Genomic DNA, 14,350 nt, shown 5'->3' with positions numbered 1-14,350 from the left:
CGCATCGGGCTCCCTGCTCAGCGGGAGGCCTGCTTCTCCCTCTCCTACTCCCCCTGCTTGTGTTCCTGCTCTCGCTTTAAAAAAAAAAGATTTTATTTATTTATTTGACAGAGAGACAGCAAGAGAGGGAACACAAGAAGGGGGAGTGGGAGAGGGAGAAGCAGGCTTCCCGCGGAGCAGGGAGCCCGATGCGGGGCTCGATCCCAGGACCCTGGGATCATGACCTGAGCCGAAGGCAGACGCTTAACGACTGAGCCACCCAGGCGTCCTGGCATATTTTTATTTTAAACAAAGCTTGAAAAACCCAATGTAAAGATAATATAACTCAAATTATTTTTAAAAGGGTGTTAACACCTACAGACAGCTTGAAGAATGAAGGAATAAGTCAAATGAGTCAGAAGGCAGTAACAAGGGGTGGAAGTAGTAAGGAGCATCATTGTTCTGTAAACTATCACATAAATAGGTGTAGAAATTACAGGATGCTCCACATACATTCAAGGAACAGGAGGAAGGGGGAAATTAAAGACTAACTTTGGGGTTCTACTATCTCAACATGTCCTTCTAGTGAACACACTATTTCAGGGAACACTAGTAAATATTTCTCACACACACAAACACAGTCTGGGAGCAGCCTAAAAAGTATACTGAAAAGTAGGAAAGCTTTTGTATCTGAAAATTTTTTTTTTTTAATTTTTAATTTATTTATTTGACAGAGAGAGACACAGTGAGAGAGGCAACACAAGCAGGGGGAGTGAGAGAGGGAGAAGCAGGCCTCCCACTGCGCAGGGAGCTCGATGCTGGGCTCGATCCCAGGACCCCGGAATCATGACCTGAGCCGAAGGCAGACGCTTAACAACTGAGCCACCCAGGCACCCCCTGAAAGAACTTTTTAGGATTTTTTTATTTTTAAGTAATCTCTCCACCCAAGTGGGCTTGAACCCACAACCCCAAGATCAAGAGCCACATGTTCCACCTACTGAGTCAGCTAGGCATCCCTTATGTAGTTTGAGACATTTTTTTGTCTTTATTTCATTTTTAAGATTTCATTTATCAGAGAGAGAGAGTGCATGAGCACAAGCAAGGGGGGAGGCAGAGGGAGAGGGAGAAGCAGGCTTCCCGCTGAGCAGGGAGCCCGATGCGGGGCTCAATCCCAGGACCCTGGGAACATGACCTGAGCCGAAGGCAGATACTTAACCGACTGAGCCACCCAGGGGCCCCGAGACATTTTTTGTCTTTAAAAGTAATCTCTACACCCAACATGGGGCTCGAAATCACAACTGCAAGATCAAGAGTAAGATGCTCTACCGACTTAGCCAGCCAGACGCCCCTGTGTGAAAGAACTTTTTATTTCCTCCTTGCAGAGACCAGGAATGTCTTTTATGCTCCAATGGATTCTTTATGTTTGAAGAAGGAAATGTAGAGCATCTGAAAATTTCTTTGATCTCTGTTTTTTTAAAAGCACTATTTTCAGCTTCCTTTTCTCTTCTGAAATTGTGCAAAGCACTCCCACATACATGCTTTTACTAGATAGGCATCTCATTACATCTGATTCCATCAGAAAGCCAGGAACAGTGACACCCCAATTCTCCCAGGCTTCAAAAATTGCATACCCACCTGAGAGCAGAATACTAGAGTTTTGTACCTCTCTTCTCCAGTAGAGGATCATACACAAGTTAATCTCTCCTTCTGAACTCTGCTGCTCCTGGTGAGTGGTATAATTGTGGTCATATGTCATTGGTTCTAGACTCCTAGGCAGCCAACTTCAATAAGCATACCTCATTTATTGAAACATGTAAACAACCCCAGCACCAAAGCAGCCAAATGGAAAGCCGCCTTGACCACGTGCTCTAGAAGGTGTAATAAAGCCATGATTCTGCCTTTTGGCTTGGCAAAGGCAGCTGGGAGGATGCCCTCATACTTACTTGAGAATACTTAGGACATCTGGGTTCTAGGTGGCTGCCACTGCTGGAATCTTGGACTCCAGTAGAAATATACAGGAAATCACATTGCCAAACTTTTCTCCTTATAAAGACAATCTGTCCAGGAATTACCATCCTCCCAGTTCTCATAGGGAGGAGCCATTCATTAAGCAAGCAGGATACAACTGGGGTGAGGAATTTTAAAGCAGCTTCCTGTGGCCACAAGGTCTGGTTACAGTGCCATCTTTTTAAGAACAGTGCTACATAACAAGGCTTAGACGATCACTTATGGGAAAGTACAAAGGACATATTTCTCTAGAGAATTCTCTGAAAAAGTCCAGTTTGTTCTGTGACTGAAGTCACAGAGTGGTCTAACGGATAGCACATTCACAAGTCCAGGAGTTAGAAACCCTGAGATACAGACCCATGGTGGGACCCTCCATCCTACTGGGCGGTACCTTCCTTCTGTATGTTCAGAACAGACCACCATTTCTCTCACTCTCGAATTTGCTCCTCCTCCTGTACTCCTGGCCTGGTGATGGATCAGCACTCTGTCTTCTCAGGTTCTCGGGTTCCTTCTTGACCTCCGCTCCACTTCCTCTACTGCAGCCTTGCCTAGCCCCGTTACCTTGATTCCAGTGGCCTCTCCTGTCCGCCTTTGCATGTCCACCGCTCCTTCACCTGGACTGCGAAGGTCACCCAGCAGACAGTGAGCTTACCAAGTGCCAGGCCCAGGGCAAACAACGGAGAGCACAAGGGCCTGCCCTGACAGGGCTTATTCTTGTGGAGGCGACAGCAATAACAAGAAAACAGAGAAACTACTTGTGAGTTATGCAGGTGCTTTAAAGGATACAAAATGGGGCTAAGGCAAAGAATAAGAGGTGGGGGACTGACTTTAGGTGGCTTCTTGGGTCTTGTCTCTTCTTCTCTCCACCCGACAGAGCTCTCCTCTTTGTGCTTCCTGCTGTCTCACAGGGCTTTCTCTGGCTGGACTTCCCTCTCCTCACCCTAGCTGGCAAGTCAAATGCCACATCCTCATGAAACCTTTCCTGATCCTTCCTAGTCAGCCATTCTCATCCTCTCCTCAGTTCTTTTCTTAGCCATAGGCTTCACCTTGCATTGTAGTTATCTGCATAGATGCATAATACCCCTAAGAAGACTCTATGCTCCTAGAGGGAGAAGATGACCCCCTCTAGTGACCTAGCATTGTCTCTTCCCCACAGTACCTTAAACCTATAGAAATTTAAAAAGCAAATTTAAAAATGCCTCCTCCCCTCCACCCCCCCAATGTGGCTAATGCCACTTTTGGCTCTATTTCATAGAGGCTGTTGTGAAGATCAAATAAAATTTAACATGTGAAAGTGCTTTGAAAGAGAAAAAAAGGTCTGTACAAGTAGAAATTGCTTTGTAATCATAATTATAGCAAACACCACTCTGGGAACCTGCCCACACAGGATGGCTAAGAATGGAGCTGGCTTTTCCAACCTTGTTATATAGGGAAGCACAAAGACTGCTCATCTATTTAAATGGCAAAACTTTTAAGGCTGTGGGCTTGATTTTCATTGTCTCTTTCTCCATCACCTACTTGTGATCACAAGATCAAATAAGTATGTAGACAACAAACATGCTTGGACTTTTGTACTGGATGTTTCTGGAGAACTGAATGTTTAAAAGCCAGAATGCCTAGGTTTGAATCCCTTTCCTGCATCCTTGCTTCCTACACCCAACTACTAAATTCTCTACCTTAATTTTCTCATGGGGTTGTTGTAAGGATTTCAATATTCAACATACAAAACAGCACTGAAAACAGTGCCTGGTACAAAGTGAGCAAACAGTCATTATCACGGTTACAGTAATCCACTGTACTTCCTGGTAAAGGGCACAGCAGAGGAGGTTCCTGGGAGCTAATCTTGACTGCTGGTGTAACATGGTTGTGGGCAGAGAATATATCATAGAAGGGACATGGGAGTGGAAAGGGGCTGATACAATGGTCAGAATGGAGCAGAGGTATCTGAAGAGCCTCAAGAGCGTGGCCACTGTGAGGTTAGGCAGAGAAGTCTGGCTGCTCTAAGAGGTTTAGGCCAGTCACTCAAGAGAAAGGACCTCTCAAGAGGCTGGGAGGTGCATTAAAAAAACAAAAGGCAGAGAAAGGCATCCTCTCATTTTTAGCTTTCATTTTTTTTTTTTTTAACTAATGAAAAGAGGTTGAGAACAACACAGTTCTTGGGGTGACTGGTGCACCAGGCTTCCACTGCTAAGAGGAATGAACCTGAGCTCTTTGTGGTCAAAGAGAGAGACAAAAGTCATCTGAACAGTCATTTCCCACCTTCAAGGAAAGGCAGAAGCATCTCTCTTCAAATCTCAAACTGCCTTACTCCACGGAAATTTTTTTCCCCCATTGGAAACAGGCTGGGACACAATTAAGCAATACTGTCGGGTTGGGTCAGTCAAAAGCGCCTGAAGGAAAAAGCTGCTCATGCTCTAACCCCCTAAAAGGGATACACAGCAACAAAGGGAAACGGCACATTTAGGATGAGGTGGGGGGAGAGAAATGTGGCCTACAGACGCCTCCTTCCCAGAACAAGGCCTCTCCACAAGGCTTTAGGTGGAAGGCCATCAAATCAAGTTGCACATACTCACCCCCTTGGAAACTCTTAAAAGAAGGCAGTGCCTGTTAGCTTAGATAGATGGCCTGGGGTCCCTCTTAGTCAAAGATGCCCAGAATAAGTCAGAGCCTTCCCCTCAAGAATTCAGGAATGTGGTTTCCAATGCAAATAAAGACTACATTGTAGAAATCCTGCTGGAGTGCATCCAAGCCCTCCCTCTGTCCTTTGAGTCATTTGGAAATAGTTAACAAACGGGTTGAACACCTGGGCTGATTACCCCTGACGGGGATTTCCAGACTCTATCCTGTAAAGTCATCTCCTCCCCTCCCAAAGCAACTCTGTTCCTCCCTCTCTGAGCTGTGCCCTAAAGATTCCCAATATTCTGATCCAAGGCTTCCTAAGTTAGAGCAGCAACTGCCACTGACACAAAAGAAACAAGGAGCCAAGCAACTTTGTGCTTTTTAAAAAAGTTTATTTTAAATTAAAAGGAACAGATGTCCAATGTTTCAAAAAGCCACACATTTGTGGATTTGGCTGACAAACCATCTAAGCTGCATTTCGTTTCTGTTCCCATCGAGTCAGCCAGCCACTTACAACTGACTCACGCTGGACCACAGTTTGGGCCTGTCTCCCAACTACAGAATTAGAATCCCAGATCTCAAATGAATCCAGGGTGTTTGGGTGGAGAGCGGGGGCCATCTAAAATAAAATTTTTCTTTTAATTTAGTAGTATCAACACCCACACAGCAAACTGTGCAAGGCTAGTAGGTCAAAGAGAATGAGCAAACAGTTGGCACCTGTCCATCCCAGCACCACACAATTCTAAAGGCAACGAGTAAGCAGCTGTCCAGAACAGGTTTTTATTATAATCTCTTTTATGGGTACTGGTTAAATATGCAAATACATGTAGGTTATTTGCTGCAATTCAAGGCCTCACCCCCAAGGCAAACGCATTACCTCAGGTGAACTCCTGGCCTTGTTGAGAAGGGCAGGAACCTAACACCCTACCAGACACAAATGACTCAATGGCTTTTAGAATTTTCAAGTACATTATGTGCTTTTCTTGTCTTAGAGAATAAAGGAACAAACATTTCAGATGCAACAGTTTTGCTTAGCATTTCATTTACCATGTTTTATGAATACCAGAGAAGCTTTGATCAATGTCAGTTACAAATGGAATGTTACTTGGCTTTCAAAATGGCTATTAAACGCCTGCTTAGGGGCGCCTGGCTGGCTCAGTCAGTGGAGCATTGAGACTCTTGATCTCGGGGTAGTGAGTTCGAGCCCCATACTGGGCGTGGAGCCTACTTAAAAAAAAAATTCCTGCTTAGGTTGTTTTAACTTTTTGTGAGCACATTAAATCACTAATATTTTATGAATAAAATAATCCAACTTTGTTTTTCTAACAAAAATGAGACTTTTAGGTCTATTGAGGAAAGGTCTTCCATGCCAACTTTTTTTTTTTAAACTGCTTTAACTATTTACACCCAGCAAACCTCACTGGATATTCTAGATGGAGCATTTCTAACCAGGTATTAAAAGCGGATATTCCTTTTTCCCTCTACCATGTAGATTTTTTTTTAGTATTGTCTTTATAATAAAAACAAATTAGGAGGGGCACCTGGGTGGCTCAGTTGTTAAAGTGTCTGCCTTCGGCTCAGGTCATGATCCCGGGGTCCTGGGATTGAGCCCCACATCAGGCTCCCTGCTCAGCGGGAGGCCTGCTTCTCCCTCTCCCACTCCCCCTGCTTGTGTTCCCTCTCTTGCTGTCTCTCTCTGTCAAATAAATAAAATCTTTAAAAAAAAAAAAATTAGGAAACGTCATTTCAAGTTGATAATGTTAGAAGAGCATTTTCAATTATTTTATAGTAAATTTTGTGTATCTGTGCTTTGTACCTTAAATTGCCTAGCTGGGGGTTTATTTTTAGAATTCAGGTTTTGGTTTTATCAAGTCAACTGGTTCCTTAATATCTGCTTTTCTCTTTATTAATCTTCTGTATCTTGGGTTTGTTTTAACTTCTTTAAACAGAGCATATCTACACCCTAACAAGGGCACACAGGCTAAGAGTATTTAAAAACGTGTATGCTGGGGCGCCTGGGTGGCTCAGTCGTTAAGTGTCTGCCTTTGGCTCAGGTCATGATCCCAGGGTTCTGGGATGGAGCCCCCGCATCACATCGGGCTCCCTGCTCAGCGGCAAGCCTGCTTCTCCCTCTCCCACTCCCCCTGCTTGTGTTCCCTCTCGCCGTCTCTCAAATAAATAAAATCTTAAAAAAAAACAAAACAAAAAACGTGTACGCTGGGGTGCCTGGGTGACGCATTTGCTTAAGTGTCTGCCTTTGGCTCAGGGCATGATCCTGGGATTAAGCCCCGCGTTGGGCTCCTGCTTCCTTCTCTCTCTCTGCCTACCGATCCCCCTTCCTGTGCTCTGTGTCAAATAAATAAAATCTTTAAAAACAAAAAAACATGTACAGGGGTGCCTGGGTGGCTCAGTCGTTAAGCGTCTGCCTTCGGCTCAGGTCATGATCCTAGGGTCCTGGGATCGAGCCCCACATCGGGCTCCCTGCTCGGCGGGAAGCCTGCTTCTCCCTCTCCCACTGTGTCTGTCAAATAAATACATAAAATCTTTAAAAAAAAGAAAGCGTACGTTGGGGCGCCTCGCTGGCTCAGTCTGTATAGAGCTTGCAACTCTTGATCTCAGGGTCCTGAGTTCAAGCCCCAGGCTGGGAGTTGAGCCTACTTAATAAAATAAATAAAAAACGTGTTTTTGGAGTAAATGTGTTGTAAAATTCTTGCATGTGTATCAAATGCTGTCTTTGATGAATTAAAAACGAGAATACACTAACATTTATGGCAGTACTTTACATTTTATCCGATTTAATCCTTAGAACAATCTGGGCTATTTCTATTGTTTTTTTTTTTTTTTTTAATCTGAGAGAGGGAGAGAGAGCACAGGCAGGGGGAGCAGGGGAGAAGCAGGCTCCCCACTGAGAGGAGCCAGATGTGGGACTTGATCCCAGGACCCTGGGATCATGACCTGAGCTGAAGGCTGATGCTTTACCGACTGAGCCACCCAGGCGCCCCTATTTCTGTTTTTATAGATGAAATCTAGGCTCAGCGTTTAAGACTTTCTCAAGGTCACCTACATGAAAGGTATAATTATAAACCACCATTAACACAGACTGTTAGACACGAAGGGAAGTGGGTTTCAAAAATATGGAAGGCTTGGGCGCCTGGGTGGCTCGGTTAGTTAAGCGACTGCCTTCGGCTCAGGTCATGATCCTGGAGTCCCGGAATCGAGTCCCACATCGGGCTCCTTGGTCAGCAGGAAGTCTGCTTCTCCCTCTGACCTTCCCGCCTCTCATGTGCTCTCTCTCTCTCTCTCTCTCACTCTCAAATAAATGAATAAATAAAATCTTTAAAAAAAAAATGGAAGGCTTTTTGACACTAAAAGGTTGGGAACTCCTATGAGCTCTTTACACATGGGTCATTCAAAACACCGTTCACCCCAGGGTAGGAGAGGGCAACCAGTTATTCTAATTAGCTTAATGCATTGATTGTACTCAAAGGAACCACAGTTGAGTTGTGAAAGGAAGACAAGCCTCTGCGGTCCTACTAAACCTATAGCTAGCACAGAGTGCACTGGAAACAGGCGGAGCTTGTTTATGTGGGAGCACTTGCTACTGTATCTACCAAACTAGCGTACTTCAGAAACTGCACTTTGGCCTTATCTTTTCCTGATTTTTAGAGGAGGAGAAGGGTGGCCATCATCCAAATGAAAGTAAAATTCTCCCTTTCTTTCGAGCCCCACACTCCAGATTATACAGAGTAGAGCTACCACCGCAAGTTCCCCGCGTTACACAAGCCGTTTGAAGGGAGGTGCTCCCTAGTGCGCAAGCGCAAGCGCATAAACCGCTGTTCTACTGCGTTACCTCGTATCGCACTGCTTGCCCGTCACGGAGCTGAGACATAATCAAGTACCACAGAAATTCAAGGCACAAAATGACACTTAAACAAAGTAGGCGGAATTAGAATTCCCAGGCCCCTTTTTTTATTTGCAGTAATATCAAGCCATCCACTTACACATGTTCTGGTCTTCCATCACCTGGAATCAACTAGGTTTGTCTTTGGGATCATGTGTTTGTTGTTTGTGTCTACTTTGGTGGATACAAGAAAGGAACCAACCAACCACTGGAACAGAGGGTGCCGCTGTGCCCCAGCGGGAAGCCGGCAGGACCATCTGAGCGTGCCACACCTGAACACTTAGCGGAGGGAAGGAAGACAGCTGCTCTTCCTTTGTTTTCCAAGCAAATTCATTTGAAAGTGAACAAACCATCATCCTAAGTCAAATGTATTAATTACTTAGACCGTCAGTCTAAGAAATATTTTTCTTTTTCTAATACCTTACCCTGAAATAAATTTACCAATAAACCCTAAAGATTCAGTACAAATAGTACAATTCATATTTGATTTCCTCTTTCCTTTCTTCGAACACCAAATAAAATGCAGGTGAAAGAGATGAAACCCAACTGGAAGCTGACTTAGCAATTCATGCTAACCCTAACGAATCTAAAAAATTATGTTGGTTAATGTGAATCTCTTTACAAAGAGCACCTGGGTACGGCTTTTCAAATAAAGGATCAATCACATTGCCAGAAGGTCCCTGGGCAGAAAAAAAGATTGTTACGAATAATAACCTTTTCAAAACCCACAAGGCAGGCTGTTTGTCCTTTATTTAGCTGTAGTCATGGAGACCATCCCAATTTTCCATAAAATCTTCTCGATACTCCTGAAACACCATGGCATAAAAGATCCAAAGTGCCACTAGACGTAAGGACCAGAGTTTCTGATCATAAACCATGAGGCTAGGTAATGTTTAAATGGGAATATTTGATATGGATGGTCAGATGAAAGATACCAAAATGTCAGACAGCCCATCGACTGCTGTTGCCATGAGATTCAACAGTCAACATCAGTCTGATAAGCTACCCGACAAGGTGGTACAGCCATGGAGATGTTGCGACGGTAGGCAAAAGTAAGCAGACATTCAGGCAGGATTTTATAAAACAATCAGGCACTTCTGGCCTATTGAGATTTAAACCCAATTCTACTCTTAACATAACGTCAGAAACAATCTTCCTAAAGAAAAAAAGTGAAACTGTTTATTTTCCTCCCAAGCAAAACAAAATGACCAAGTTCAACCAGAAATATCTCGAAAGAAAATCACAAAAGGACATAACACTTACTGAAGAAGGCAAGAAAATTAGGTTACATTAAAAAGTAAATTTGTCAAAACCAGAGTACATGCTGAGTTAAAATTAACACAGATATAAGTGTAGTTTTTTAAAAAACAAACAAAATTAGTTATTTCTCTCTTCAGTGCCCTTTAATTTACATACTTTCATTTCTCCTGTTTTCACAAACCCCTCACCGTGCAAATCCGTAAGCTGCCAATTCAGCAACGTGTAGCAAGCTGCCCGATTCCAACCTAACAAAAAAGTGCCTTGGTGGTGGCTCTTACATGTAAATAAATGAAGGCTTAAGAAATGATGGTTGTAGGTGGATTTGGCAAGGCTGACCATAAGTTGGTAGTGGCTAAAATGAAGCAAAAATCAAAACGCTCAAGAAAACGGACACAATTTTGGAATGATCAAAGATGTCTTTATAAAGTTTGTTCATGACTTCATTCTAAATATACAGAATAAAAAATGGTGTCAGCTCATTCGTGAGATACCAACCAGAATTTTCTTATACTGTCTCAAAATTTAAAGATCAGTTTCCCCAGAGGGTGGGCAACGCATCATAAAATGGCCTTTTTTTTAAGGTAGGAGAGGAAGGGCTGGGCAGAATGGCATATTAAATTTTACCATGATACACATGCAAGACTGTTATCCAATCTAGTATAATTTATATACATTTTAATGACTTAGAAAAACAAAGGAGTCATTTCTGACAAGCCTAAATGACTTGACATATTCAACATACTTAGGAACTATTTTTTGGTATCTGGAATTCTTTAACTGTACCACGTGGGCCTTTTGAAAGTAACAAAGAAAAGGCCAGTTTCTGTTAAGTTTGCTGCTGAACATCACATTCCACCCTAATAAAACACAAGTTGGATTGAATTGAGGGTGGATACCTTACCTTAACACACAAAGGAAAAGTATGTCAGTGCAAAATATGGACTAAACTGCTTTCAGGGGGAAAAAAAATTAAATTGATACAGGTTGGAAAAGAATTTTCCTTCCTGGTTTGGAGTCCTCCCAATTTAAGGTAGAACCCATCCATTCTAACTTCTGCCATTAAAACCTTTTCCTGCTTATTTAGTTTTTTCCTCTGAGTTCAACCGCTGCTGCATTCGTTTGGCATAACTTTGTGCCATGGAGTTAATGATGGACAGGATGAAGTAACACACCATTACAACGACCAACTTCTCAAACATCCAGGACAACCAGTTTTCTCCCTGCAAGAATAAATGCAGAACAATCCAGGAGAAACGTTTCATTAGTTCAGTAGTAAAAAGGGAATCATCTACAATATTTAAGGAAAATGATGAGAACTTGGAGCTTATAACCTATAAAGTCGAGAAACAATTAAAATGAGAAGTCTTACATCTCCAGGTACCCTGAAGTCTACATTCAAGCCTTTTAACAGCCAATTGTTAAGATTTCACTTTGTTAGATGTAAAGTCAAGGTTGATTCACATAGTTTAGAATGGGCCAAGTGTGAGGTCGCCTCTTTTACTACATAAGAATAAAATTGATTAAATTCTACTGTCTGAAGTTGCCATGTAGATACTTGTACAGAGTAGTATCAAGATAGTTACATATTCTTGTTCCAGCATTGGGAGCAGCTTTTAAAATAGGTTATCTCTTCCTGAAGTCATGTTTGGTCAACTGAGGGCAGCAAAGGGCCACACAGAGTCTAAGGCCATCAAAACAACAACAACAACAACAAAAAACCAAACCAACAATTGGGGCACCTGTGTGGCTAGTTGGTTAGGTTAAGTGTCTTACTCTTGATTTCAGCTCAGGTCTTGATCTCAGGGTCGTGAGTTCAAGCCCCGCAATGGGCTCCACGCTAGGCGTGGAACCTATATTAAAAAAAAAAAAAAAAAAAAAAATCCAACAAGTACGCGTCCTTCAAGTTTCCCATTTCAGGTTCCTGCTTACTCATCCTCTTCTAGTCATTTCCCTTTGCCACAGAACTGTTTACAGAAAAGGCAGGCTTAGTTTAATAAGTTAAAGTTTTTAAGTTCAGCTATGTGAAGAGCCTTAGTTGATTAAAAAAAAATTATTTTCCCATCTCTGAAAAGAAAAATAGGGCAAAAATGAAGGGAGATACTCAAATGGGCTCAGTTAGTCTAATACTTTTTATGCTACAAAATGCTACAAATTTAAATTTTTTAATCCAGTTGGGAAGTATATTTGCTAATAAATCAATTAAGATCAGTCAACAACTCCTTCTACATAACAGATCCATTATTCTCCATTAACCCTACCTTTGGTTTTTGGGAGAAGATAGATACAAAATAGAAATTACATTTCTGATTTAGACAAAGACAATTCCCAGTAGAGAGTAAGTAGAGCCTCAACCTCAGTTAAGGGAGACTGACAAACCTCACTCCATTTGCCTAAAAATGCCAGTGAGTACTGTGAATGTAATTTCAGCCTGAAACCGTGGGGGTGGGGAAGAGAAGAAAACGGAGTCAAGTCTCACCTGTGGTGTGCCCATTTCACTTTTGTGGTGAAGCTTCTGCCGCTGGGCCTCCAGGTATTCCTGGAATGGCTTCTGCAGAGATGGACCTACGCCGGGGACAGCACTGGAAGCAGGGCACAATAACCCAAGGAAAAAGATACATTTGGGGAGAAAAGCAGGAAAAATGTTAAAGAAAAATCCACTTACCACCTAGATTCAAAAAGCAGGGACTGGACAGAAAGAGAACAAAAATACAACAATCAGCAGAGCTGGCAAATCCTCTGAACTTTTCTCAGTGGGTAAAATTCATCCTTTAACAACCCCTTAGAGGAGAAAAATCTCTTCCACCAACACGTCTGGGAGAAAGTAAGAGCTGAGCCCCTTCTAGCAGAAGAGTTCATTCTCAGAGTGAGGCCAGCTAAGCTGATGCTGCACACTGGTGTGGCACAAAGAATAAAATGAATGACTTCTGAGAAGTCCCACATTTATCACCACCAGTTCCTGTAAGAACTGGTTTGAACCGATTAATAAGGAAATGACTTATGCTTGTGTCATCCCCAGTTGAAAAAGAAACTGCCCGCCCTCTCTCTGACTTGTCCCATCTTCTCAGAGGGGGCGGTCCTTTCTCAATCTAAGTCCTTATTAGGACAATCTGTGCGTCATCCTTATCCAAAAAGAATGCATTAGCAAATTTGGGAGGCACCTCCCACTAGTCAGAAGTCAGTGATTAACAAAGGAACAAAGAAGGAACTATGAACCTTGAATCACTTCGTGGTTTATGGTAGATGGTTTGCACAGAAACTACAGTACATTACTAAACAACCTGCTCTGAAATGACTGGGGTAGTGATCTCTGATAAGTTTATGTACTCGGAGCTCCCTCTCACCCAGAGTACGTAAAGGCAGGGCTGTTGAACCGGTCTGGCAACCAGCGACCAGGATCCCGTTTTAGAAATGCTTGCAGGCGTTTTTTTAAAAATGGTAACTTGAGGCAACTCAGAAAATCAAACATCTCTATTTTCTGTACCTTTTATTTTCTCATCTGCCATAACAGGGCTAAAAGGTAGATGAGCCCAATCTCCTGCGGTCGGCAAAAGGTATGTCAATATGTATTTGAAACAGCACCTAATGGTCTCCCTTGTAAGTATTAACTTCACCTCCCCTTTTCTAGAACAATCAGTTACTGCTTTCTGTAATAAAAAGCAGAGGAGCAGAGGAAGAGAACTTTTTTGCTACTATATTTACCAGAAGCTAACACATAGGTAACTCCTGGCTGACCCTTTTCTTTGATCCTCTTAACTATCAACCACCAAATACTTAATGGAGTCCTTATTTTGTGTCTGACATTGTAATCGGCACTAAGGGAAAACAAAACAAGACAACTGCAAGAAATAGTTCATGCCCGCAAGGAACTTAAAATCTTGATGGAGATTCAAAACACACATGCAGATACATACAAATGGATTTGTGAACAAAAGAATTTACAAATCAGTACTAAATTTTTTTTTTGGGTACAGAAGATATATTCCAAAGGAACCGGACAAAGAAAGGAGTGATCAGTGTGCGGTGAAGCTGTACAAAAAGCTCCTTTAATAAACACCCAGGATACGGAAAAGAGGCTGAACAGACACAGGTAGTAGGGGCGATGGCTGCACTGATCAGACCAGAGACCCACATGACAGGCATGAAAGATGGAGGAGGGCAAGTCTCTTAACCTACAGCCTCAGTCTCTCTCTCTCACTGACTTTTAAGTGGCTTTCCATTACCTACCCATTCTGGGGTACACCAGAAGAGCTGCGTCTGAGCTATGTTCCTGTTTATCAATAATGATTCTGACTACAATGGGGCAAGAACAGGACAACCTTTCTCTTCATTTTTTTTAAAGTTTTTTTTTTTTTAAAGATTTTATTTATTTATTTGACAGAGAGAGACACAGCGAGAGAGGGAACACAAGCAGGGAGAGTGGGAGAGGGGGAAGCAGGCTCTCCGCTGAGCAGGGAGCCCGATGCTGGACTCGATCCCAGGACTCCAGGACCATGACCTGAGCCAAAGGCAGATGCTTAACTGACTGAGCCACCCAGGTGCCCCTAAAGTTTTATTTATTTATCTCTATACCCAACATGGGGCTCA

General features: G+C 42.8%; 1 protein-coding gene and 1 long non-coding RNA gene across 6 annotated transcripts in view; both read right to left on the bottom strand.

Moving 5' to 3' along the window:
- Window positions 1-7,745, bottom strand: part of LOC145717461 (uncharacterized) — a 13,219-nt gene extending 5,474 nt beyond the window's left edge. Inside the window, exon 1 of the long non-coding RNA XR_014140693.1 lies at window positions 1,615-7,745. This is a non-coding gene — a long non-coding RNA (uncharacterized LOC145717461). The remainder of the gene's footprint in view (window positions 1-1,614) is intronic.
- A 2,417-nt stretch (window positions 7,746-10,162) lies between these two features.
- The window catches only part of VMP1 (vacuole membrane protein 1), a 120,721-nt gene continuing 116,533 nt past the window's right edge, over window positions 10,163-14,350 (bottom strand). For all 5 annotated transcript variants that reach the window (XM_081806050.1, XM_081806046.1, XM_081806049.1 and 2 more), the window contains 2 exons: window positions 12,243-12,345; window positions 10,163-10,986 (listed from right to left, as the gene is read on the bottom strand). In XM_081806050.1, the coding sequence (XP_081662176.1) occupies window positions 10,843-10,986; window positions 12,243-12,345 (247 nt within the window). In that variant the 3' untranslated portion in view covers window positions 10,163-10,842. The remainder of the gene's footprint in view (window positions 10,987-12,242; window positions 12,346-14,350) is intronic.

The sequence above is a fragment of the Leptonychotes weddellii genome, chromosome 15, assembly GCF_054177405.1.
Source record: "Leptonychotes weddellii isolate Sample4059 chromosome 15, ASM5417740v2, whole genome shotgun sequence".
NCBI lineage: Eukaryota > Metazoa > Chordata > Mammalia > Carnivora > Phocidae > Leptonychotes > Leptonychotes weddellii.
This window is presented reverse-complemented; position numbering and strand designations above follow the sequence as displayed.